At 35.2% G+C, this 24,165-nt stretch overlaps 3 protein-coding genes and 2 long non-coding RNA genes across 5 annotated transcripts; 2 read left to right on the top strand and 3 right to left on the bottom strand.

Moving 5' to 3' along the window:
- Nucleotides 1–3,058: 3,058 nt before the first annotated feature.
- Nucleotides 3,059–4,838, bottom strand: LOC126708291 (probable RNA methyltransferase At5g51130; the record flags this gene model as incomplete). The annotated part of the gene is made up of 4 exons (XM_050408093.1): nucleotides 3,059–3,220; nucleotides 3,376–3,463; nucleotides 3,992–4,253; nucleotides 4,784–4,838. Coding segments are annotated over 4 exons (552 nt in total), but the record flags the coding sequence as incomplete, so codon positions are not given.
- Nucleotides 4,839–6,809: 1,971 nt separating this feature from the next.
- LOC126709061 (uncharacterized) lies at nucleotides 6,810–9,049 on the bottom strand. The gene is made up of 5 exons (XM_050409139.1): nucleotides 8,768–9,049; nucleotides 8,577–8,667; nucleotides 8,002–8,400; nucleotides 7,004–7,759; nucleotides 6,810–6,902 (listed from the first exon to the last, which is right to left on the bottom strand). Exons 1-5 carry the CDS (start codon nucleotides 9,037–9,039, stop codon nucleotides 6,810–6,812), a joined length of 1,611 nt encoding a protein of 536 aa, XP_050265096.1. The 5' UTR covers nucleotides 9,040–9,049.
- Nucleotides 9,050–9,242: 193 nt separating this feature from the next.
- On the bottom strand, nucleotides 9,243–14,801 carry LOC126709613 (uncharacterized). Its single transcript, XR_007649438.1, has 3 exons — nucleotides 14,480–14,801; nucleotides 9,658–9,769; nucleotides 9,243–9,534 (listed from the first exon to the last, which is right to left on the bottom strand). It is a non-coding gene; the product is annotated as an uncharacterized LOC126709613 (long non-coding RNA).
- LOC126709611 (mediator of RNA polymerase II transcription subunit 27-like) lies at nucleotides 12,072–13,498 on the top strand. The gene is made up of 4 exons (XM_050409912.1): nucleotides 12,072–12,542; nucleotides 13,060–13,119; nucleotides 13,205–13,273; nucleotides 13,384–13,498. The coding sequence occupies exons 1-4, from the start codon at nucleotides 12,195–12,197 to the stop codon at nucleotides 13,462–13,464; spliced, it is 558 nt and encodes a 185-aa protein (XP_050265869.1). The 5' UTR covers nucleotides 12,072–12,194; the 3' UTR covers nucleotides 13,465–13,498.
- A 302-nt stretch (nucleotides 14,802–15,103) lies between the features above and the next one.
- Nucleotides 15,104–17,949, top strand: LOC126709612 (uncharacterized). Its single transcript, XR_007649437.1, has 3 exons — nucleotides 15,104–15,297; nucleotides 16,115–16,213; nucleotides 17,572–17,949. It is a non-coding gene; the product is annotated as an uncharacterized LOC126709612 (long non-coding RNA).
- The last annotated feature ends 6,216 nt before the right edge of the window (nucleotides 17,950–24,165 follow it).

Below are 24,165 nucleotides of genomic sequence, written 5' to 3'. Positions count from 1 at the left end.
GTACATCCTCTTTGGATTTTCTTGAAAATACTCCAAGGAATATGTGTGTGTGTCCACACAATAATCAATGGAATTATGACTACTGCTGAACGAACTGAGATTTCTTGATGAAGCTCGTCAACATTCGATGCAGAAGATGCATTTGCTTCAGCACCGTATGCATGAGCGCCAGAACATGCATCGACCAGGAAAAAAGTGATAAAATTTAAAGGACCTGCATAGTCCAGCCCATAACAGACCTACAGACTCTAGCCCATAAAGGACCTGCATTTGGGAAGTTAAAGGAATAAAGTTAAAAACAAATTTATGCAATAGGTCTTCCATGCAATAAGAAAAATCAAAATAATTTAGTTATTACATAATAATGCAATAAGTATGGGATAAAAATTATGTTACGAAGAAAGTAATAAGCAATAGCCACTGTAGCAGATACACCAATTATGTTAGTGATCTCATACAGAAATGAAGATTACAAAATTAAAAACATCCTCTAATCCAATCAATTGACAAGTCGCTCATCTAGGAAGTTGTACTGCACATAAGGAAATAACCTAAGGAATAACACCTAAGATACAATATCTGGAAGACTAAAATTTTGTAGTATTTTTGTATTTTTTTTTTTATTTTTTACAATTCAAGCCACAAACGAATCCTAAATTTTAGGATTTCAGATTCTCTAGTAATGGCCTACTAACCAGCACAGTTTCCCATTATTTACAAGTAAAATAAATAAATAAAATGTTTTAGGATTTTAGAATCCTAAATTATCTTTGTGTTTTACATTTATTTTTTAACATTCGTTATTATGTTCCACGGTTGAGATTCAGGATTTTGGAGTTGTGCAATATTGTTAAGGATAAATTGCTATGTTTAAGGATAACAATATCCAATAGAGTTTTGGTGAAAAATAAATGCATTACTTTTATTGTTTCAGTTAATCAATTGTGATCCTTGAACGTTGCGTTGATAAATGTTTTTTACAATTTCAAGCAAAAAAAAATTAAAAAATTAAAAACCCATGTTTAGGTAATTTTATTCCTAAAAGTTTGCCTATTATTTAGAAGCCATTTTGGATATGATTTTATAATTATAACTTTAAAGAGAAGAGGAAAAAAAAACGTTTTTACCCGGTATTTTTATTCCTAAAATTTTGCCTATTATTTACAAGCAATTTTCTCCATGATTTTACAATTTTATCTTTAAAGGAAAAAAATTTTAAATAAAAAAACCCCCGCGTTTTAGGTTTTTACCCGTAGAAGTTAGTCTATTCTTTAGTAATAATTGTTCCATTTTTATCTACTTCCGGTGTGCCTATTGTGGTGTATTTGGAGGGAGCGTAATTGGCGTACTTTTCAGGATAGGGACAAGTCCGATGACTAGTTGCTCGCTTATTTTAGTGGCTCTCTTTTTGATTGGTCTAAGGCTTGGGGACTCACCTCTAGTGATTCTATCCCTATGTTCCGTAGTTCTCTTCTCTGTAATTAATACGCTCTTTGCTGTCTCCGTTTGTTTTCTTGTTTCAGTTATCTCATTGTCTCTATTTTTTGTTTGTTTCCTTCTCTGTATTCTCTGTTCTGCCTTGTGTTTTCATGAGGTACCTTTTAATATATATCTTTCTTACTTATCAAAAAAAAAAAAATTCTTCCATTTTTCTCAATCTGTGGCAATTTATTTTTTATTTTTAATTTTTTTTTACAAATCTATTAGTAATATGTATATAATGGTCAATCACTCTCCTTTGCCTATATATTGTATGCTTCGAAATAGAGGTCACTGCAATATAATTAATTGATACGTGATACTTATCCAAATTGCACAATTTGTATTTCTTGTATACAAGATCATACTCATCCAAATTCCACAGTTGTTGTCTGATAATATTGTAATCAAAAAAGTCACAGTAATATTGCAATAAAAAAGAATAAGAAAAGCAATGACTAAGCTTTAACCTACAATAAAAACAGGAAGTAGTTGATTTGGAGGGAACATTACACCTTCGCCCAGGCTCTTCCTGACCAAATTCTTCGCGAAATTCCCTAAACAACTTGTGTTGAATTCTTTTTTGTTTTCAGACTTGGAACCATCACCCATCATGCCGTAGTCGATGAATTTGACTGCACGACTGGTAAATACGTGGTACAATTCGTCCAGATTGGGTTTCTCCATTCTCTTCTTCTGTGCAAGATAAAACCATTAGCGAAGAAAAGTTACCGACCTTAAAATGTCAAATGCTTAAGAGCATAACTAACATAACTAACACAAACGTAGTAGCACATTCTACAAAATTGCATGATAAGGCTATTACAAGTCCAAAACACGTAAGGTAAGAAAACTTAACAATTGTTTTTTCCTTCCCAAATCATGAACCCTCTTGAACCCAATACAAAATACACCTCATTTCAAGTATTGAAATACAAATCGATTGATAAAAAAAGTACATGGAAAATTGTCCTGCTACTACAAATCAAAGAGGTTGAGCTGTTCATGTGCTAGAAGGCCCAGAATGAAAGATTCCAATACCATTACAAACATGCCTGTTCTTTTCCTATTCCATACTCCAAATCAGCCATCAAATGGCCATAAACTCAACAACATACAGATTAGATGACTTAGTTGTTGATTAAACAAAACCCTAAACATAAATGGATTTGGTTCAATGAAATTTCAGGAAAAAACAAGCAAGACCATCCATAAAAGATGGCCCCAAGATTCCGAAGAAGCGAGTTTTATATACAGAGTCTTGTGTCTGAAGGAAATCAAGAAACTCTCCGTTTTTATGATGGACAATTTTGAGACACTAATATTACAAACAAAATAAGATAAAAGGGGAAAAGTTTGAGATAAAAGGAAATCCAGAAACTCTCCATATTGTGGATGAACAGGCTTAGATATGCTCATTATCAGAGCATGAAGAGAAGAGAGTTGAAGAGCTAATGCTACAGCCTAGTAGCAAATGATTAATAACAGACAAAAGGAAACCCATGACATACAGCCTCCTGTGAGGCTCCCTTGTCATAACTATTGTGTATAACTGTTGAATGCAACAGTCTAGGGTTTACAACACCTCTTATGATTACATATTAATAAATAAACATTTAATTAGTTGTCCATATATAAAATAGCTATCATTTAGAGATGCAAAAACAATGATTACCTCAGACACAAGACGATTGTTTTCATATGACTTCCAAGGTTGAGGTTCCAACACAAGAACACCACCCTGCTTAAGAAAATAATAACTCCTGAATATATTGTTCAAGATACCATTTCATAAAACAAGGGGCAGTGCCATAAAACCACAACCATCCTCAACCAAGACCCCATCAATAATTTGAAGAAAATAAAATGTGCATAATAAGAATAAATAAATATTACCGGACGAAGCAGTCTCCAAATCTTTGAAAATAATGTAATCAATCCATCATCACCCCAATTCAGATGAACCCATTTTGTTACACTCAAGCTGCATTGCAGGAGACAACAAATCTTACCAAACAGAGCATTAAGGTTAAGCAAAATATGAACCATAAATGAGTTTTATAATAGCATGTAAAATTAATAACAATACATATTAACTATCGATATAATAATTGTTTCCATTATTTGTTACAGATGTTTAGAAAAGCTTTTTTTGAACTGGAAGAGGCCCAAATGCTTTTAAAAAATAAAATAAAATGAAGCTGTTATCAAAAAACTCATGAATATATTTATCCACTAGCTAAAACAAGAACTTCACAAACTTTTACATTCAGAAAATTGAGGCACATAAGTGCTAAATGATTGGAGAGAGGTTAGTAGCATTAAGTTATTTAGGTAGTTTTTAAATTTTTTTATTTTTATTTTTTTCTGTAATGAAAGCAAAGCAAAAGGATTAGGTAGCATGAAGTTTTTGTAAGAAAGTTATTGCTTATTCCTGAAAACAAGATTCTCTTATCTCTTTCTTTTACTTTATACTAGACACTAGACATAACATAGCCAAGAAAAAACTTACCAAAGGATAGTATCATATTTCTTCTCCGATGGACACCTACTCTGAACAAAATTTTCTTGTTGGAATGAGACCATGTGAAACAGATTTGTTTCTGTAGAAGAACAGTCCCTAGAAATTTCCATCATCTCTTCATTTGGTGATGCAGCAACACTCTGCTCTGAACCATTTGCACTCCTTGAAACCTCCAATTTTGAAGCCTTTGCATGTGTCTTCCCAGCACGTTCAAATTTTTTGAGATGCCAGTTTGCATCCTCTATTCGATCTGGCACATAAAGAAGATTACATTAAGCACAATCCCTGATCTGGCACATAAAGAAGATTACATTAAGCATAAAGAAGATGCCAGTTTCCTACGCCTGTTAGAACAAGGGTTTTGTATTCCTATAAAAACAAACTATGTACTCTTATCAAAGGGACTTTGATGAAATGAAATTTGAATTGGAAGAATTACAATTGCTTGGTGTTGATTCCTAGCAACTTAGGTGTTGATTCCTAAGTTTTCTATTCTTGGTGATGACGTTAGGCAAACTCCTAAGTGCTGATTCTTAGGGTTTATCTTTTTTCCTTTTGTTCAATTTCCCCCTTTATCCCCCCATTGGATTATTCTGGCACCAGGTATTAATAATGTTAGTGCCCTTTAAAGCTCATTTCAAGCACAGAAATCAATATTTATTTTTCCATTTTTTACCCAAAGCCCGAAAACATGAAAGAACAGAATCATAGAGAAAAGAGCTTAATTTCAACTTACATAGAACTTTGGAGCAAAAGATATTATGATGAATAGAATCTTACCAGAATCAATGTCAATTCCAAGAATGCTTCGGCAGCGAAACTTTTTTGCTGTATAAAGGAAATGATAACATCAGTCTGAGTAAAGGCATGGCTAAACCTGATATTATATATCTAACATATGTTGTCAACTTAATTCTCAAACTGCACCACACACACAAAGCAAAACAACCCAAAAATAAAAATAAAAGTAAAAACAAAACAAAAGGAAGGCATAACTTGAGATAAACATGACTTTTTTCAAGATTTCACAAGTCAAACAATCAATACACTAGATCTTTATCAATGCGATCAATCCTACTCCTTTATTGATTTAATTGTTCTTTTGGGGGGTTGAAGGTTGATCATTCATAATCCCCTTCTCCCCATTCCTATTCTTTTTATCTCCACAACAACTGGAGGTCTCTATTTCAGAATGAATCTACTAGCTCTTCTCAATTGCAATTCTTTGAGCTAAAAAGTATCAATGGGAAAATAGTTGTTCAACCACCTAGGGAGGCTGTGGATGAGGGCATTGCTAAATGGGAATCAAGTTTAATTGGGAAATTCTTTAACAAGGCTCGTTCATTCCTGTTGGTGAAACATTTTGTGGAGGATCCATGGGGTCAATATGGTCTTGTGGAGGTATTTGCTCTGGATAATGGCATGTTCTTATTCCAATTCCCAGATACTCGAAGTACAGACTCTGTTCTTGAAGCTCGACTTTGGCATATTGCAAACAAATCCATCTTCTTGCGTAAGTGGCAGCCAAGAATGCAATTTCTTGATCTTTCTTTAAGGAAAATTCCTATTTGGATAAAAATTTTCATCTCCCTGTGGAGTACTGGAATCACATTTGTTTAGGGCATGTGGCCAGTGGGGTTGAAAGGCCTTTGTACACTGATACTGTAACTGAAGTGAATCAAAGGCTCAGTTTTACTCAGGTTTTTGTGGATGTTGATCTGGAGGCTGAGTTTCCTAGGGAGATTTAAGTTGATATGGGGAATGGTAATTAATTTCTTGTTGGGATTGAGTACCCATGGATCCCTATGAAGTGTCCAAAATGCAAATTTTTTGGACACTCTGCTGCCAATTGTGGTAATATTGAAATGGTTGATCCAAAGAGGATGACTAAGAGACGATGGGTTCCTATGGCTAAGGAGGTTGTAGATGAAGTGAAGACTGATAATTCAAGGAGAAAGCAAGCTCAAGTGAAGGTTACTAATCCTAAGGTAACTCCGAAGCCTCCTTTCTCAAGTAATAGGTATGCTGTGGTCTAGGTAGATGTGCTATTAAAGCAGACCTAAGGAAAGCTTATGACTCTGTAAATTGGAATTTTATTACCATGTGCTTGATAGCTACTGGTTTTCCAGTGAAGTTTGTAATGTGGATAAGGGATTGCATCACCAATCCAAGGTTTTCTATATCTTTAAATGGAAGCATCCAGTAAAGAACAATACTGATTTATAGAATTATTCCTAAAACATGCAAATCAAACTTTCTTTAGCACAAAAATTAACCAATGCTTATCATATTAAGAAATTTCTTGAGCATCATATTTGTCATAAACCAAAGCAAGAGTAGATCTCGATTAAACTAAAGCTGAATTAGAATTGAGATATACGTCTACAAAAAATATATAAGATGCCTTAAACTACAAACTCAAGAGGTGGACCACTACCAAACAGAATGTCTATTCTTCAAATGCATTTACAAAGGGGAAGATCCATATCAACTACACTGACCTAACAGAATGTCTAAACCTTTGAACTAGATTGACAACACATAATTATAGGTCAAGAAGCTTGAAATAAGTAATGTGCATAATAGTTGAGACTTACCCACAAACTCTCGACAAACTTGAAGATCTAAGAAATTTTCAAACTAAAAAATGTAACTTCCACCCTGGAATAACACATAAATAGAAATTTGCATACATCATCAAATGAGGGAAAATAACATTTAGTACAATGGTAATGTATTGAAAGTCAATTAAAATCCTAAAGTTTCTAATATGTAAAGTATGAAACATAATTTTCAAGGCACTTACTCAAGGTTCACCAATTTTGTGTTTTTTAGCCCTCGTGTAATGTTTGGGTGGGGGAGGAGGCTGCGGGGCATCAACCTTAGGGTCATCATCGTGCTGCAAATTCCATTACATGCATGCAATCAATATTCTCCATAATGGTAAGAGTAAAGTGAAGTAGAAAATATATTATTACATTCAAATTAAAGTTATCATACCATAGCGGGGCCTCGGTGTCCTATTTTGTGTCCACCTGTCCCACACGTGGGTGCTCTTCTACTGCGTTGCGGTCTACCTCGTGGGGGTGAGGGCTGATGAGGGGGATTAAGGTCCGGTACATCAGTATGTGGCTCTACAGTGTCAATCCCAACCGGAGGTCCTAGAGGGTCAGATGAGGATGTGGTAGGTGGGTAATCCTGCTTTATGTAGAGGCCAGGAGTGGGTGCACTAGAGCCAGTGTGTGGGTATGAGGGTGTCTCGGGGAGTATAGGAGAGGTCACATTTTGGTCAATACTGACATCGAAATTGGGCTGCGAAGGTGGGCTGGGTGAAGGGACCTCGGCCTGAGGAGATGCATATGGGATGGGTGAAGGGACCTCAGGCTGAGGAGATGCTTGCGGGATGGGTGGAGGCATCTCAAGAGTAGTTACAACCCGAGGGGTTGTTGCACGCCGACCACGGCCCCTAACTGCACTTGTGCTTGGGGTTGCTGTAGCAGGCCGAAGACGACCCCTAGCTGCGCTTGTGCTTGGGCTTGTAGTAGCACGATGACCACGGGTCGGTGTACTTACGGGTGCTGCACTTGTGCTTGGGGTTGCAGCAGCTGCTAGTTCAGTCTCATCCCCATTGTTTGCATGCTCATTTACTGCAGGACCACCACCAAGGCCAGCCACATTATTTAGGATACGCCGGACATGGTTGTGAGCTTGGCTGCCTTCAGGAAGCATCGCCAACAACGCTAAATGGCTTTGAATCTGAAACGGAGAAAGAACCATGAGACATTTATGTATCAATTAATGAATGAATAATATAATACTTATGAATTTACTCAAAACTAACAGTTCTATTAGAATACTATATGTATCAAAAACTATTTCATTACATGTCAGTCAAAGCAAACCAGATTTGCTGAGAAATTCATAGAAATTGATTCTATGTTCATACATGTACTCAAGTAAAACGAAGTAGGCAATCAAATGTAAGTAGAACACATTACCATAATATCTAATTTAGCGCTGTTGCGGTCGACATATTTTCGAGTGACCGGACGGTACCAGACGTAATAGGCATGATTGCGGGGCATCTCACCAATCTGAGGAGGTGCATGACAAACTTGTTGTCGTCTCATTTCCCAAGAAATGATATACGGTCCATGCTCCTCCCTCCAATTCCTTTCCACCTTCCCACGTAAGTCGATTTTATGCAGCCTATCATCGTAGACAACATGGTCAGGCCGCTCCTGCGCCAAGCCAAACTGTCGAAGGACACGGTCTGGGTGGTGTCTCTCTACTATGCAAAAACACAGAAGCGGCACCCTTGCTGTCCACATATCCCTCCCTGCAACGCAGAACTCAGGAAGGTGGCTGAAGTGTGCCTCGTATGGTTGCCACACAATCTACGATAGAAAAAAAAAAAACAATTATCATAGCATCTTCAAATGTGAAACAAGGGAAAATACATATATAAAGGGTAAAAAAACTAAAATTATAACAAAAGATATGTTAAAGGATGAAGCAATCATATTATTAACGAAAATGATCATAACCAAACAAATTTTTTGAATATTATTACCTGCTCTGGCTGCATTGTAACTAATAGCTCGCGATAGTGGACCAAGGCCATGCCGGATGGTCTACTCTTCGGGCTTGGCACCCGCACCCACCTACAATTACAAGCAAGCAAATAACATAAGAACAATAATACAATTTAGTTACTAAGAAGAGTACATTGCAGAACACACTTGGTATCAAGAAAAGACTTACTTAAATGCAAGTGGAGCATATGGCCATGGGCCATAATCACATCCAGGTGAGGGCCCTATCCTCGGGCACAAGAATGGCAACCTTGCCCATGCCCAATACTGGACCAAGGTGCACGCCCCACCAATCTGCGATGCCCCTTTCTCGCTTGCCCGACACAACTCCCTATATAACCAGGCCAGGCAACCACTACCCCAACTATACTGTGGCGGATCACGAAGGTTACGCATGAAGTCCAGGAACATCAAATGCACCCTATCTCCTGACTTGTCCATGAAAAGTTTGTCCCCTATTAGTGCTAACATATAGCACCGGGCATACCGGTGTATCTGCATCTCCGTTGCGTCATGAGGCAATGGCGCTGCAACTGCCTCAACAAGTCGGCTGATGAGAATTCTTTGCCCCACCAATGTTTTATTGTCATTCGGCGGACTAAAACCCAGCAACTCCATACACAATCGCCTCCAACCCGCATCATCCACCACAGCAGTCGGCCCAACCAAGACGTCACCGTCTATCGGAAGTCCGAAAATTACCTCCACATCTTGTAGGGTGATTGTCATCTCACCATGTGGAAGATGGAAAGTATGAGTCTCCGGCCGCCATCGCTCAACTAGGGCCGATATTAGGCAATTGTCTATCTCTCTTGAAGGGGCTCTAAACAATCCTTCTAGCCTTAGCAATTTGATAATATCAATGACTCGATTATCTTGCATCTGAACGTTTGCCATCTCCTTAGTGCGACCACGGCACGTAAGTGGGCCCGAGTCCTACAAAATCGATCAAAATTATAGCGGTTGTTAGAACTAGAAATACAACATTGAAAGAACTTGCTAACTAACAATCAAAGACAACGTAAATATTAAAGCAGTTGTTAGAACTAGAAATTTCACCTCGCCATTCCAAATGGCCTCTGATCGATGATATGGCTGTCGTGTCAACAATGACCTCTGACGCGGACCGGGGTCCAAGACCTCTAACTCCTCATCAATCCGAGGCTCCATACTGCAAACAATGCAACTGTGAGATCATTAATAGTGTAGGGGCAAAGGAGTGCTACTGTAAAATAGAATTTTCTTCAAAAAACGTAAGTTCGCAATCATACCAAAAAACATGCAAATCGATGATGTTTACGCAATCAAAGAAATTAGAATTGGTAAGTTAGAAAAAAACATAATGAATTTTTTGGAGTTGGAATATTTTTGTAAACTTTTACAATTAAAAGAAATTGAATTCTGTACCAAATAAAATGACTACTTTCATTAATTCTGCTTTGTGTTGGTTATGAACTTTTAGCATGCTTATTTATCAATTGGTTGAACATATATGGACTGTGTGAGTATCATGTTTCCTGCCACTTATAACATTATAAAGATAGATGTACTCAACTTATTCTTTCTTGATAATGTTACGGTGGCCTCTTTTAACTTCATGTTTTCACACTCATACTAAATGTTCTTTGTGTTCTCCTGGGATTATTAAAAAATTTCTTAATTTATCAATTATGATCTGTATATGCTAAAGATAATGCTTGTACATTTTAAATCTTCTACTACCTTAGATGCCTATCTTCTCATGGAGAAGGCAGCTCACCAGTTGTCATTGCTAGCTTTGGTGTTAGGATCTTGGATATTGGGTAGTTAAAGAGTATGAAAATTAAGGCGATGGCTAGATTCGAGGGTAGCGTTGCTTCCTAAGATGTGAGAGAGAGAATGAAAGACTAAAAGGTAAAACTGGTTTATTCATCAATTGATCATAATACAGCAATACAATTGAGCAGATCAATTGTTAACTACTTAATCAGCTGTAACAACTAACTGACTACCTCAAACACCTCTAACAACAACCACCTGACATCACTGTTTCTACTAGTAACAGCCTATCACTTGACTTCTTTAACACTTGTACATTTGCACATATACCTGTAAGACATGCATCCCAACATAGTGTTACCTATGTTATAGAAGTTTGTTATACTATTGAATTTATAGAAGTTTGTTATAAAACCCATTGTTAGAATAATCCGTGGAACCTAAACTGTATTAAGCTTATTTTGAAATTCATTAATAGACCTAATTTCTTCATGCAATACATGTCAAAAACAATTGATTATAGTATTTCAATTCATTATAAACATATGATTTAAATTCTATATGTATAATAAATATATTTAGAATTTGGCACCTCGTTTTAATTGGGCTTGCGCCTTTTTGTCGCCTCACGCCTTGGGCAATACAAGGTCTTGGCATCTTAAGGTCACCTTTTGCATTTGACTACCTTGGGATAGCCCCAAAAAAAAAAAAAAAAAAAAAAAAGCCAAAGATCAGTAATCAAGCCCAGGTGAAGCTAGAACCGGAAGGGCTATTGGGTCTCAATCTATGCCCCTTGGTTTTATTTATCGAAAGGATCAAGTGGCTTTCAATCATGAAATTTCTGTCCCTCTCTCAGGTTGCTCAGATGTTACCATGCCTATGCATGCAACAACTAATAAGGCCCTTTTTCAAACGTTTTGAGAGGCTCATGTATTCTACCTATCTCTATGAATATGAAGGAAGTTACCAACAACCCAGTGCTTTGCTGGAACACACCATATTTCAGTCCAACAACCAGTTGACCTCTCACTGCTTCACATTAGCAGGAAAAAGTTAGCAAATAGCCAGACTCAAGAAAGTTTCTCAATCTGTTTCCTTTATCCTGTTGCATACTTCTGCAACTCAAGAAAAAGGCTTCTATTCTTGTGCATTAGAAACCACTATTAAAACTTGTGCATAGGACTTGCTATCCCACTTTATTGTTGTTATCCATCAATCGAAGAAGATCCATAATTCATAAAAGTTTGGCTGTAGTGCATGCTCTACTCCTGCTGGCCAAAAAAAAAAGAAAAAAAAAACCGTGAAAGAAAGACCATACGACAAGGCCGCATTCTACCAATGCTGCGTTTGGTCTGAATCAGTTAATCAATTGGGGAATGGGGCTTCTGCCTGGAGACTTCTTGGTTCATAATGCTATTGCATTAGGTTTACATACAAGATACAACTACATTGATCTTGCTACTTACCAAAAAAAAAAAAAAAAACTACATTGATCTGCTCTTACATATTTTCTTGAGGATGTAGGAATTTATATTTTTAGTCATGCCATGCTCATACTAAAGGAGCAATTGTTTTAAGTGTTAAACTGATCAATATATTGTTATTATTAATATATTACTTAGCACATACCCCTTCTAGTCTTAATAAATTGCCACTGCATGTTCTTCAATGGCCATGCACCAACTGGTTACTGATTAGTTATGCTTCTGAATATTTGCAGGTTAGCTCTCAAGGCCTTCACTGATCAGAAAAGATGATTTTTTCCTCACCTTGATGATGGATTACATGATCAGGATGCCAAATCAGCTTCAAAGAAACTTTGTGGTCCCCAAGTACCGATGGAAAATCATCAAGAAGAGCTTAGCGGTTTTAAGACACTATCAGATGTTCTAATGCATTTGGAAAAAGAAGTGCCAAATTTGAAAATTTTCACTTATGAGCGATTGGACTGGTTGAAAAGAGCTTCTTTGCTGCCCTCTTCAACTAATGAGGCTTCCATGGAAACATCTAAAGAACATAATTATCACAGTTCAAATAAACTAAGAGCAGGATCGTTGAGTGCGGTTGCTGTAGAGAAGATTGCTGTAATTGAGTTGCTGTTTCCATCTGTCTTCAGAGCAGTTGTATCTCTGCATCCAGCTGGTTCTATTGACCCTGACTCAGTTGCTTTCTTCTCTCCAGATGAGGTAATCTTGTATATCCAGATATCTTAATTTTTTAACTAAATATCATATCATGCTATTCTCTGTTTACTTGGAGACCCATATGATTCATTGTTCCATTCCTCATCTCTGAGATAATATCCGGATCACAAGTTAAGATTGATTACATTTTATGTGAGTATTCTGATTTCTCCTTTAAGTGCCATATGAGATTTTACTTGAAGATTGTTAGATTTGTGGGCTAAACGGTAAACTGACTACTTGTCTTCATGGCAGTGGAAGTGTGGATATCTTTTGTCCTCCCCTTTATTTTGCAAAATCTTTATCTTTTTACATATTGTGATCTATTTTGTCTTCTATTTTGAAGCTTTTAGTTTTTCCCTGGCTTTCATATTGTAAATGCTTATGTTTATGTTGTCTTTGTACTTTTTTTATTTTTATTTTTTATAATTATTGAGCCTTATTGTTTTACTATTATCTTTTTCCTTTATTATTGAGGGTGCTTAGCTGCAATGTATTTGATTTCTACTGTATTTAACAGGGAGGCAACTACATACATTCTAGAGGTTTTTCAGTTTATCATGTATTTAGACGCATCACGGTAATAGCCTTTGCTGGTCATTTTATCTTTCTCCTAGTTCAGGTGGTTAAAACTTCCTACTTATTTTAGCATTTTCCTATTGCAGGAGCATGCTGCTATGGCTCTGCAGTATTTCCTTGGAAATCAAGCTGAAACAGCTCTACATTCTCTTCTGGTACCATCTCTTTGAGTTTATTGGGCTAATTATATTGTCTACTGTTTTTTTTTTGTACAATCTTATCATACATATTTAAGATTTATAACTTTCTGCTTTTGTTTTTGTAGCATTGGATCTGTAGTTATCAAACTTTATTTTCAAAAGTCTGCAGGTGTGACTCTGTTTCCCACTTTTTAAGATTTCTTTGATGGTGTTTGACTTCTAAATTTTATGTTGTTGGTGGTGCAGTAAGTGTGGACGGCTAACTTCTAACTTCTAACTTCTAACTTCTAACTTCTAATTTCAGCTTAGTGTTACCTCTGCACAATCACCCCAATGCATCAACTTCTTAATGTTTAGTTACACATGAGGTTCCTAACCTTTGGGTGGTTAAGAATTGAAAAAGACTTTTTTATAATCCTCCTCCTCTTCTTCTTTTTTTCCCTCCCTTCCCCCAGATAAGTAAATATAAAATAAAAATAAAAATGTAATTGCAGAAAACAGATTTGTGGACCAATGTTATATAAGATCCATAGGTTCTGGTTCATCCTGAGATGCAAAACACAGAATCGCTCTTGGTCCAAACACTCCAAACACAGGTATAATCCTCTTCTTGAACTAATATTTTTTTATCTTTCGTTCCTTGGCTTGATTTGAGTATTTTTAACCCAATAAAAAAAAATTCTTAGATGTATTGTTTTGTTGACTCCATTTCCTTCCATTGTTTTTCAGGTGTAAGTTCTCATTTTTTTCAAATGAATATTCTCACTTATTACTTCACAACTCATACACCGTTCATAGAACCATTTCATCAAACCCATAATTTGCTTTACAAACCCACAAACGAAAATACAATCAGAAAATTAAAACAAACCCAAAACAAATCAGTGAAAATACCATGAAACAAGATACACAAACAAATCAAACAAAACCCACAAACAAATCAAACAAAACCCACAAACAAATCAAATGAAACCCCAACAAACTAGATTAAATATCAATGTAATCCAGATATTAACACTTTTTACACTAATGAAACCCAATCAAATGCTCAATCAGTTTTGCTAAATTTAATTTCCCAAACAACCAAACAGAATAATATACATGCATTCACTGAAATGACATGAACCACCAAAACCCAGAAAGATCCGAAATTGAAAAACGAAATAGGAAACATCATGAAATTCCAAAACCTAAGATTGGAGTTCGAGAAAGAGAGAGTACCTTAGGCGCACGGTGGTTCAATGGGAGCAGTACTGACTTTGAGTGCCTCACTGTCAATGGGAGCAGAACTCAGTTTCGGTGGCTGAGTCTCAATGGGAGAACCACCTTCGGCACGGCGAGTTTGACAGAGCGGAGTGTCTGAGAGTGAGTTGATTTTGAAATTTTCACAGTGAGGGGAAGAGTTTGAGAGAGTTTGAGAGAGTTTGAGAGAGCGGTGTCTGAGATTGAGAGATTTTGAACGGGTCTCTGTAGATTGTTTTAAGTGGGAAGGGAAAAAAGCGTTAAAGCGAAAGCGAGTTTATAAAACTCGATTTCCAAAAGCGAGTTTATAAAACTCGATTTCCAAAATCGAGTTTTATAAACTCGCTATCCAAGTGGAAACTTTCGCCATGTCAGCAACTGAAAAACAACAAAAACGAGTCTTAAAAGCTCGATTTTTAAATTGAATCTCGAGTTTAAGAAACTCGAGATGCTATTATTACAAATTGTTTCGTAACAGGACAACTAACGAAATACTTAGCATATTACAGTTATTTAGCAACGAAAATCCACAAATCTTAACCATTAATTTAAGTTTAGTGGAAACCTACTACCGGTAGACCAAGTAAACATATAAAAGCCAAAAAGAAAAACAGTGGGTCCTCTTCCCCATCCTCTCTCCCATCCTCCCTCTCTGGCATTCTCTTAAAAAACCCAGATTCCTTCTTCTCAAATGGGTTCCTTATGTTATGTCCATCAATTTCACCGTCATCTCGTCGGCATCCCCATTTACCAACCGCTGAAGGTTTCTTAAAGGATCAAATCTTTTGATTTTTAAGGTAAGGATAGAATAAAACCCTAATTTCTTGGTTGGTTTTTGAGAATTTTTTGGAATTTCGCTCTTAAATTTCATTGTACCACAACGTTGGCAGTACTTCTATGCTGAAGAGGTACTAATTTGGTTATTTCTTTTCAAGTGGCACATAAAGTGCTTGTTAAAATGCTTCATAGGGATTCGGTTTTTCTAAACTTGTTGTGGCTTTGTGTTCAATGATTAGGGGGTTTGGGTTTTTGTTAGTGTGGTGCTGAAATTTGGTTTTTTTTTTTTTTTTTTTTAATTGTTAGCAAAGGAGAAGGCCACACCTTTGTATTTAAGGTGGAAGGCTTTTTATAAAAAATATAACATTTTTTCTACTATGTCTTAACTCCTAAGGAGGAGTTGCTATTGCTTTGTTTCTATTTCATATCTTTTCTTTGGTGTACATCATTTTAATTACTCAACACTATTATTTATAGATGTAGAGAGTCAGTCAATTTGGTTGATTCCTTGAGTATGTTGAAAAAGAAAATAGCCGGTTGTAATTCTGTTGCTACTGCACATTTCAAAGTCAAGGTTTGAATTTTGTTTTGAGTAGTTGTTTTCTAGCTTTAGAGTTTAAGAGCTTTTGTGTTGCATTTTGGCTTGCTATTTTCCTTGTTTTGGGAATAGCATCACAGGTTGTTTCTGGTGTCTGAGCTAATAGGCTATAGACTTTTCAGTTGATTTATCCACACACACACACACACAAAAAAAAGATTAAAGAGATTGCATATCAAAATAACAAAATGTTTTGATATATCCCGTAATTTTCATATTGACAATGTTGAATCTATCAGTGGCATTTCCAGATGGCTAAATAAGGGAAAGCGAACTGCTTTTTGTGATGGTGGTGCTTAGATTACTCAATGACATGGTTTTCTTGTGAATTTCACAAGGTAAATTGAGTTTTTTCATATTCATTTCTTCATACCATTATATGCTTATTTTATTTCTTGGAAATTTGTTCATATGAAACAAAGAGAGCAAGACCCTTAGGCAAATGCTGTTGAGAACATTTGTAATGCAACTAGTTATGTCTAGTGCTTAGTCCAGAGAGTTGATACACACATAAATTACAGAAATTGAAAGATACAATTCTAAGGTCTAAGCATTCAAATGGATGATTTGTGTTTAAATTTTAATTAGGCAAGATAACCAAGAGTGAAAAAGAAAATTAACAGGAAAATTGAGAGCACTTCTTAACTAGTTAGTGCTTCTCTTTCACTTTCTTACAAAATTTACATTTGGCTTTGTGTTCTACTCAGAAACTGCTTGATTATTTCATTGAGTCATTCATGTAACAATACTATTAATTTTGCTAACTTGCAAGTAGACATATTGATTATTAGCTTTGCACATTCCTTTTATTTAAATTTGTATTGTTGAGTTTTCAAACATTGTAATGTAAACGCAGATTTACATGGTTTGTTAGTGCATTAGTATTCTTTACTTCTTCTTTTTTCTTTTCCTTTTTTTCTTTATGGGTAAGATATATATTATTAACCTTGCACATAGATCTTTAATAACCCTGCACTCTCTGTACATCACTCTATAGAGACTAGATTTACAATAACCAAAGGAATAACGTAAAGCTCCCTGGAAACACACAAATATCAGTGACAGGGTAAGACCCCACTTCTGTTACAGCAAATACACTCAACTCCTATAACATTAGAAAAGAGAGCTTCTTTAAAACAAACCAATGATCAACTCCCTGCCCAAGCTTTCCCCATTTGCTTTAGTTGACAGCCACAATTACTTGCTCTCCCTCTCTCAATCGGTTTAAAGTAAAAGTCTTAACTGGTCAGATAAAAGAATGACACTCCAATTCTTTCCTTTATGACTATATTTTCATGGATTGTGATCTAATTTTACAAAAAATAGCCATCTTTCATCTTTGGTAACTCATAATCTTATGGAAAATTTTGGAATAAAAAACTATAGACTTTGTATCTGCTATGATCTGCCCAAATTGAATGACTTTCCAAGGCTAACTCAACTATATGGCTGTGTGCTGACTACTTCCTGGTATTGCAGTTTTCAAGCTATAACAAGTTTTGTCCATGTGTTTAAAGATTGCTTTGAGAAAATTTTGTAGATACATAATGCCTTTCATTTCTACATAAGTTTATCACTAATACAATCATCACATAATGTCCTGCTTTTTATTTTATTTTTTCCCCTTTCCTTTGTTTTATTGTCCAATTTATTTTATTTAAGTTAACTCATTGCTTCTTCTTTTTTTTCTCCTTAGAAAAATACAAAAGCATGTGCTTATAAAAACAAAGTTATTGACAATTGGAGGACATTGAGATCTTGTGTGGGATGGATAGAGCTATTGGAGTTGGTGCAAAATATGTGGACGATGCAGTTGAATTTATGACTGAGGAAGGAGAAAATTGATGAATTCTCCTATTGCACAACAACACGTCAACATTTGGTATCAATCAGTTATGCAATTGAGCCTTGACAAAGAAAAAAGAGTAGAAAAGATCCACTTTGAAACAATTTTTAAGTTTGAGATTTTGAATGTTGTTAAAAAAACCCATGTATTTTGAGTACTCTCTCTCTAAAATATTTTAGTTGGCAAGACATTTTTTTTTAGTCAGCTATGATGGAAGATATTTAGTCATTATCTTGTCAATTGGTCTATCAATGGCTTCTTTGTTTTGAATTTTGTGCAAAAAACACATATTTTGGATACTTTATCGACTCTCTTGAAATAGAACTTTCTAGTTGTTATTGAAACAATTTTTTAGTTTGAGATTTTAAATGTTGAGAAAAAACTCATGCATTTAGGCTCTCTCTTTATGTTGATATAGAACATTTTAGTTGTCAATAGTTGGAAAAAAAAAAAAAAAAATTAGTTAGCTATGATGATAGACTTTTAGTCATCATCTTGTCAATTGGATTATCAATGGCTTTTTTATTATCTCATGTATTTATTAAAAAATGTTACTAAAATTAAAATGTAGAAGGTTTTAGAGAAATAATAATTGGAAAAAATATTTTATTGATCTTAAATCCAAATCCAAATTCAAATTTATGTATCTAAACAATGAAATTTCAAATCCTTCATTGTATAAAAAGACCTAAACAAGGAATTTAAAAATCAATGGATTTCAAATTAAGGCTTTTTAAATCCATTAATTTCAAAATCAACGGGTTTCAAATCAAGCAAATAGAGTGGTTGTATAAAATTTTTATTTTCATTTTGGTTTGCGAATAGAGGTTTCAATGGGTATTTTGGTCATATTTTAGATTTCGTGGTTATTTTAGTCATTTTTTAGGTTTTATGGTAATTTCAGTCATTTTTTAAGTTTCAAGGTCACGTGGTAATTTTTTTGTCCTAAGGCTATTTTGGTCATTTTTTAAGTTCGTGGTTATTTCAGTCATTCTTTGGATTTTATAGTAATTTTTAAGTTTTAGGGTGATTTTTTTTCCATATTTTAGGTTCTAAGGGTATTTCGGTAATTTTCTTATTTTAGAGGTATTATAGTAATTGGTGAGAAAAAAAAAAAAAAAAAAAAAAAGAGAACCATTGAATGGGACAAAAGTACTACCGAATGTGAGAAATGTACAGTCTAATGTGATGTTGGTACTGCCTAATGTGATAATGGAACCATCAAATGTGAGAAAGAAATAAGGGGACCACTAAATGTGACAAAAGTACAGTCACATGTGATGTTAGTATTGTACAATGTGAGAAAGGCATCGTCAAATGTGAGAAAAAAAATTAAAGTAAAACCAAATGTGACAATGGAACCATCAAATATGAGAAAGAAATAAAGGGACCACTAAATATGACAAAAGTACAATCACATGTGATGTTGGTACTGCACACAATGTGAGAAAGGCATCGTCAAATGTGAGAAAAAAATTAAAGTAAAACCAAGTGTGAGAAAAGTACAGTCAAATGTGATGTTGATACTGTCTAATGTAACAATAGAACCATCATTTGCGAGAAAAAAAATTGAACCACCAAACATGACAAAAGTACAGTCACATGTGATTTTGATACTGTACAATTTGAAGATGGTACCATTAAATGTTAGAAAAAAAAATACTAGTACAACTAAATGTAGCAAAAGTACTGTTATATGTGATATTGGTACTATTTAATGTGATAAAAGAACCATCAAATGTGAGGAAAAAAAATAAGAGAACTATCAAAAGTACGGTCACATGTGATATTGGTACTGCCCAATTAGAGGTAGCAATTTGTGTTCGCGGGTCGGGTTCGTGTCATGTCAAGCCATAAGTATTTGACTATATGAGTTGACCCGAACCTAACTTGTTTAGTAAACGTGTCAGGAATTCTCAACCCGAACATGACCTGTTTATTAACACAGGTCGACCTAACCTGACAAGTTTAACTTGTTTAATTAACAAGTCATGTAAAAGTTAATATAAATGACCCGTTTAATAATTTTTTTATTAATAGGTCATACCTAACCTATATAATTTTTATCAATTCTCATATATCTAAAATTAATATACAATTACAACTATAAATATAGTAATAAACATATAAAAACAACCATAAAATAAGTAATAATATCAAAATAATTAATTGTAGGGATGTTGAGCCTAGGAGTTCTTTATCTGGTTGTATCTTGGGCCCATCGCCCAAGACGAGGACAAGGATCTGTCTGAGGAGAAGTTTTCATCAGAAGAGACTGTGTTGATGAATAAAGAGGTTAGTTTTGGTCATAATGGCTTATGAGAGTGGGCCGAGGATGAATGCGTCCTTGGCTAGACAAAGCCGAGGTCCTAAGAGATAGCCTGTCAACAAAGGTAACGATCCCGGAAATTTAGTTGGAGCGGATAAGCATTGCAAAGACATCAGATAGGGAGGAGTTCTAAAATATCTAAGGAGAAAGCTACTACCACTGCATTAAATGCACTGCAGCTAACTCTCTGGCCGCATTAATTTGGAGGTAATGCCTGAACAGTGGATTTCAGCCTTACAGCTATTACATAAGGACTTATGGGGAGTGCTGATGAGACAACTATCCACCCCAATCGTCTGGCATGCACGTGGAAGGTGAAGATGAAAAGGAGAGACAGTATAAAAGAAGGAAGTGGCATTGAGACAAGGGGATCGGAAAAATAAAAAAAGAAACACTGTAGCAATCTACAACCAGACTTGTAAAATTACCTAAGAACATTATATAAGAACCAGTGTCCTCGGACTTTGCCGATGATGTTTTTTCTTTAGTTTACACTTGTATATTTTCATTCTTTTGTTATCAAACCTACCTAACTTGTTGTTTGGTTAACTAAAACCCAGTTTTCTAACTCATTCTCTACAAATTCACTGTTCTGGACTTTTGGGCCTAAGTCCATTCATATCTTGGGCTAGGATATCAATTATGGTCCTTACATTAATAATTTAAGAAGCTAAACATGTTAAATAGGTCAGTCAGGTTCGCATGTTGAACACAAACATGACTCGTTTTTAAACAGATTAGTTGTGTTAACCCGAATATGACCTGAACCTGTTTAGCCTTAACGCATGACCTGTTTATAAACGGGTTAGTCGTGTCAGGTTTGCAAGTCATGTCAGATTTTCCCACCCCTATGCTCAATGTGACAATGGAACTGTCAAATGTGAGTAAAAATTAAAGTATCACTAAATGTGAGAAAAGTTCAGTCAAATAAGATGTTAGTACTGCCCAATGTGCAATGGAACCATCAAATGTGAGAAAAAAAGAAAAGAAAAAAAAGAAGCACGGAATGTGACAAAAGTACAATCACATGTGATGTTGGTACTACACAATTTGAAGATGATACTATCAAATGTGAGAAAAAAATAAGAGTACAACCAAATGTGGCAAAAGTACGGTCAAATGTGATGTTAGTACTGCCCAATGTGACAATGGAATCATCAAATGTGAGAAAAAAAATAAGGGAACTGAGAGTTCAAAAACGTGTACAAAACACCTTTGAACGTTTAGACCCCCAAATTACAAAATAACCAATTCAAGCTTTATGACAAACAACTAGTGTGCGGAAAATGAACATAAGCTATAAACAGAATTGGAAATCAATCTAAGCCAATTATAAATCACATCCACAGCAGAAAATAAAAGGCAAAGATAAAGGGAAGAGAGATGCAAACACAAAGACAACACGCGATGTGTTATCGAAGAGGAAACCAAAGCCCTCGACGTAAAACCTCTCCGCCGCCCTCCAAGCGGTCAATAATCCACTAGAAAATGTAGTTGGGATACATGAACAGCAATAGACCCTCCAAGCCTAATCTACCCGATGTACCTAAGCTCTCCAAGCTTCTTGCTCCAACGAGGTTGCGCCGAACCTTTTTTTTTTCTAGCTTACCGGATTCCGCTACTAGACCGTAGCATCAGCCATCCTTGGCATCTTCCAATGCTTCCCAAAGCTCCAAAAACACTCAACACTCTGAATGGGTGTGGGTAGTGTTTGGATAGAAATCTCCTCTCAATAGGTATGACAATGAGAGAGGGAATGAGAAGAGACTACAAAAATTTCTCTTTAAGAATGAGTAGCTCTCTCTAATTGGGTGGGTGTTTTGAAGAAACCTCTCTTAGGGTTTTTCTTTCTGAATAACCACACATATCTTGTGGGAATGAGAGGTATTTATACTGGTGTGAGAATGGAATACGAAGAGTCATTTTTTTTTTCCAAAAACAGGGCTGGCTGGCGACTTGACCTCGCGACTTGACTGAGTCGCGAGTTCAAGTCGCGAGCTAACTTAATGGCCAGTCTGGATTTTTGTCGTGTAGTGCTCCAGGTGGCGTGACTGTTCAGCTCCCCTGCATGCTCTGCACGTGAGCAACTTTGGCGGCTTGCAAGCCGCGAGCCACCCGCGAGTCCTAGCCACGAGTCTCTGCTTCACTGCACTGTCTTGAGCATTTCTTCACACTCTCTCACACACTACCCTTACATGATTCCCACCTAAATACAAGGTTTCTAAGTGCTATATTACAAGCAAATTTGTCATGGAATAAAGCCAACACATGGTTGATTAAATTCAACCTTACAGGAACCATCAAATGTGACAAAAGTGCAATCACATGTGATGTTAGTATTGCTCAATGTGATAATGGAACTGTCAAATGTGAGGAAAAAATTAAAATACTACCGAATGTGAGAAATGTACAATCAAATGTGATGTTGGTACTAGTCATTTGGGACACTTCTGCACACGTGGATCTAATGAAAATGCCTAAAAAACATAAAACCCAGTGTAGTAGCCTTGATTGATGACTATTTCATATTGGATTTGTAGTTTCAATTCAAGTGTTTACTGAAAATTTTAAAATTGTCAACAATCTTTGGATTGGATTTTTTTGCATAACTTGCTAATTGTATAGTTACCCTATTTCCAACCTTAGACACCACAATAAATACAAAACTATGATTAAGTTGCAGATATTGCATAAGAACAATTAGAGAGCATACAAGGTTATACATCTTCAGTTTTATAGTATATATAAATAATAAAAATATAAATATCAAGAAAGTGACCTCAACTAGGTTATTTTATAGGGAGGTATGCCCATAAATGTGATGGAAGCTTCCAAGGGGGGATACGTAAGAAGTTAATTGGTACACCAATTAAGTGTGGAAGAAACCAAGATAAAACCAGCTGATTTTTTTTTGTGAACAAAAGTAATTATTATGGTTGGGCTAATTTCTTAGGATGCTTTTTTTTTTTTTTTTTTTTGGTTTTAGATTTTAGATCTAAATTTTTTAATAACTTTTAAAAAAATTACTATTGTGATGAGCGATTATTAGTAAATAAAAAAGTGACTTCAGTAGTAGGTCCAAATGTAAAATTATGGTTAGATGTGATATTAGTACTGCCTACTGTGACAATTGAATTGTAAATTGTAAGAAAAAAAATAGAGTACCATTGAATGTGACAAAAATACGATCAGAAGTGATGTTGGTATTGCCCAATGTAATAATAGAACTATCAAATTTGAGAATAAAAAATAGTGTACCATTAAATGTGACAAAAATAGAGTCAGATGCGATGTTGGTACTACTTAATATGACAATAAAACCATCAAATTTGAGAAAAAAATAAAGGAGTCATTATATGTGATAGGAGAACTGTAAAATTTGATATTGGAACTGCACAATGTGATAATAGAACCATCAAATTTGAGAAACAAATAAAGGAACCACTAAATGTAACAAAAGAACTATAAAATGTAATGTTGGAACTGTACAATGTGACGATGGAACCGTTAAATGTGAGAAAAAAATAAGGGAATCACCAAATGTGACAAAAGAACTGTCAAATGTGATGTTGAAATTGTACGATGTGAAGATGGAAGCGTCAAATGTGAGAAAAAAAGTAAGGGAACCACCAAATATGAGAAAAGAATTGTCACATGTAATATTGGAACTTCACAATGTGAGGATGAAATTGTCAAATATGAGAAAAAAAATGAGGGAGCCACTGAAGTATCAAAAGAATTGTCACATGTGATGTTGGAACTACACAATGTGAGGATGAAACTGTCAAATGTGAGAAAAAAGTAAGGGAACCACCTAATGTGACAAAAGAACTATCACATGTGACAAAAATAGAGTAGATGTGATGTTGATACTGCTTAATATTGTAACACCCCGACCCAACTTTATAATTAAACTATATGTTTAAGTGGTTAAGTATTATTAATATTTTAAGCCACTTACTTACAAAAATTATATAAAAGTATTTAATAAACATATTAGTTTATAATGTCATTGAATAAGAATTTTAAAGATTATAAATAATTGAAATGACTATTTGTATTATAAATATATACTTAGCATGTACAAAACTATATTAGGTAGTTAAGTTATGAGA

This window comes from Quercus robur, chromosome 12 (genome assembly GCF_932294415.1).
Source record: "Quercus robur chromosome 12, dhQueRobu3.1, whole genome shotgun sequence".
Classification (NCBI taxonomy): domain Eukaryota; kingdom Viridiplantae; phylum Streptophyta; class Magnoliopsida; order Fagales; family Fagaceae; genus Quercus; species Quercus robur.
This window is presented reverse-complemented; position numbering and strand designations above follow the sequence as displayed.

Coding starts and splice junctions, on each gene's coding strand:
- LOC126709061 (XM_050409139.1), bottom strand. CDS start 9,039: ATGGACAAGTCAGGAGATAGGGTGCATTTGATGTTCCTGGACTTCATG. Junction 8,668..8,767: donor TATGCTCCACTTGCATTTAA/GTAAGTCTTTTC, acceptor TTGTAATTGTAG/GTGGGTGCGGGTGCCAAGCC. Junction 6,903..7,003: donor GACACCGAGGCCCCGCTATG/GTATGATAACTT, acceptor TGGAATTTGCAG/CACGATGATGACCCTAAGGT.
- LOC126709611 (XM_050409912.1), top strand. CDS start 12,195: ATGGAAAATCATCAAGAAGAGCTTAGCGGTTTTAAGACACTATCAGAT. Junction 13,120..13,204: donor ATGTATTTAGACGCATCACG/GTAATAGCCTTT, acceptor TTCCTATTGCAG/GAGCATGCTGCTATGGCTCT. Junction 13,274..13,383: donor CAGCTCTACATTCTCTTCTG/GTACCATCTCTT, acceptor TTGTTTTTGTAG/CATTGGATCTGTAGTTATCA.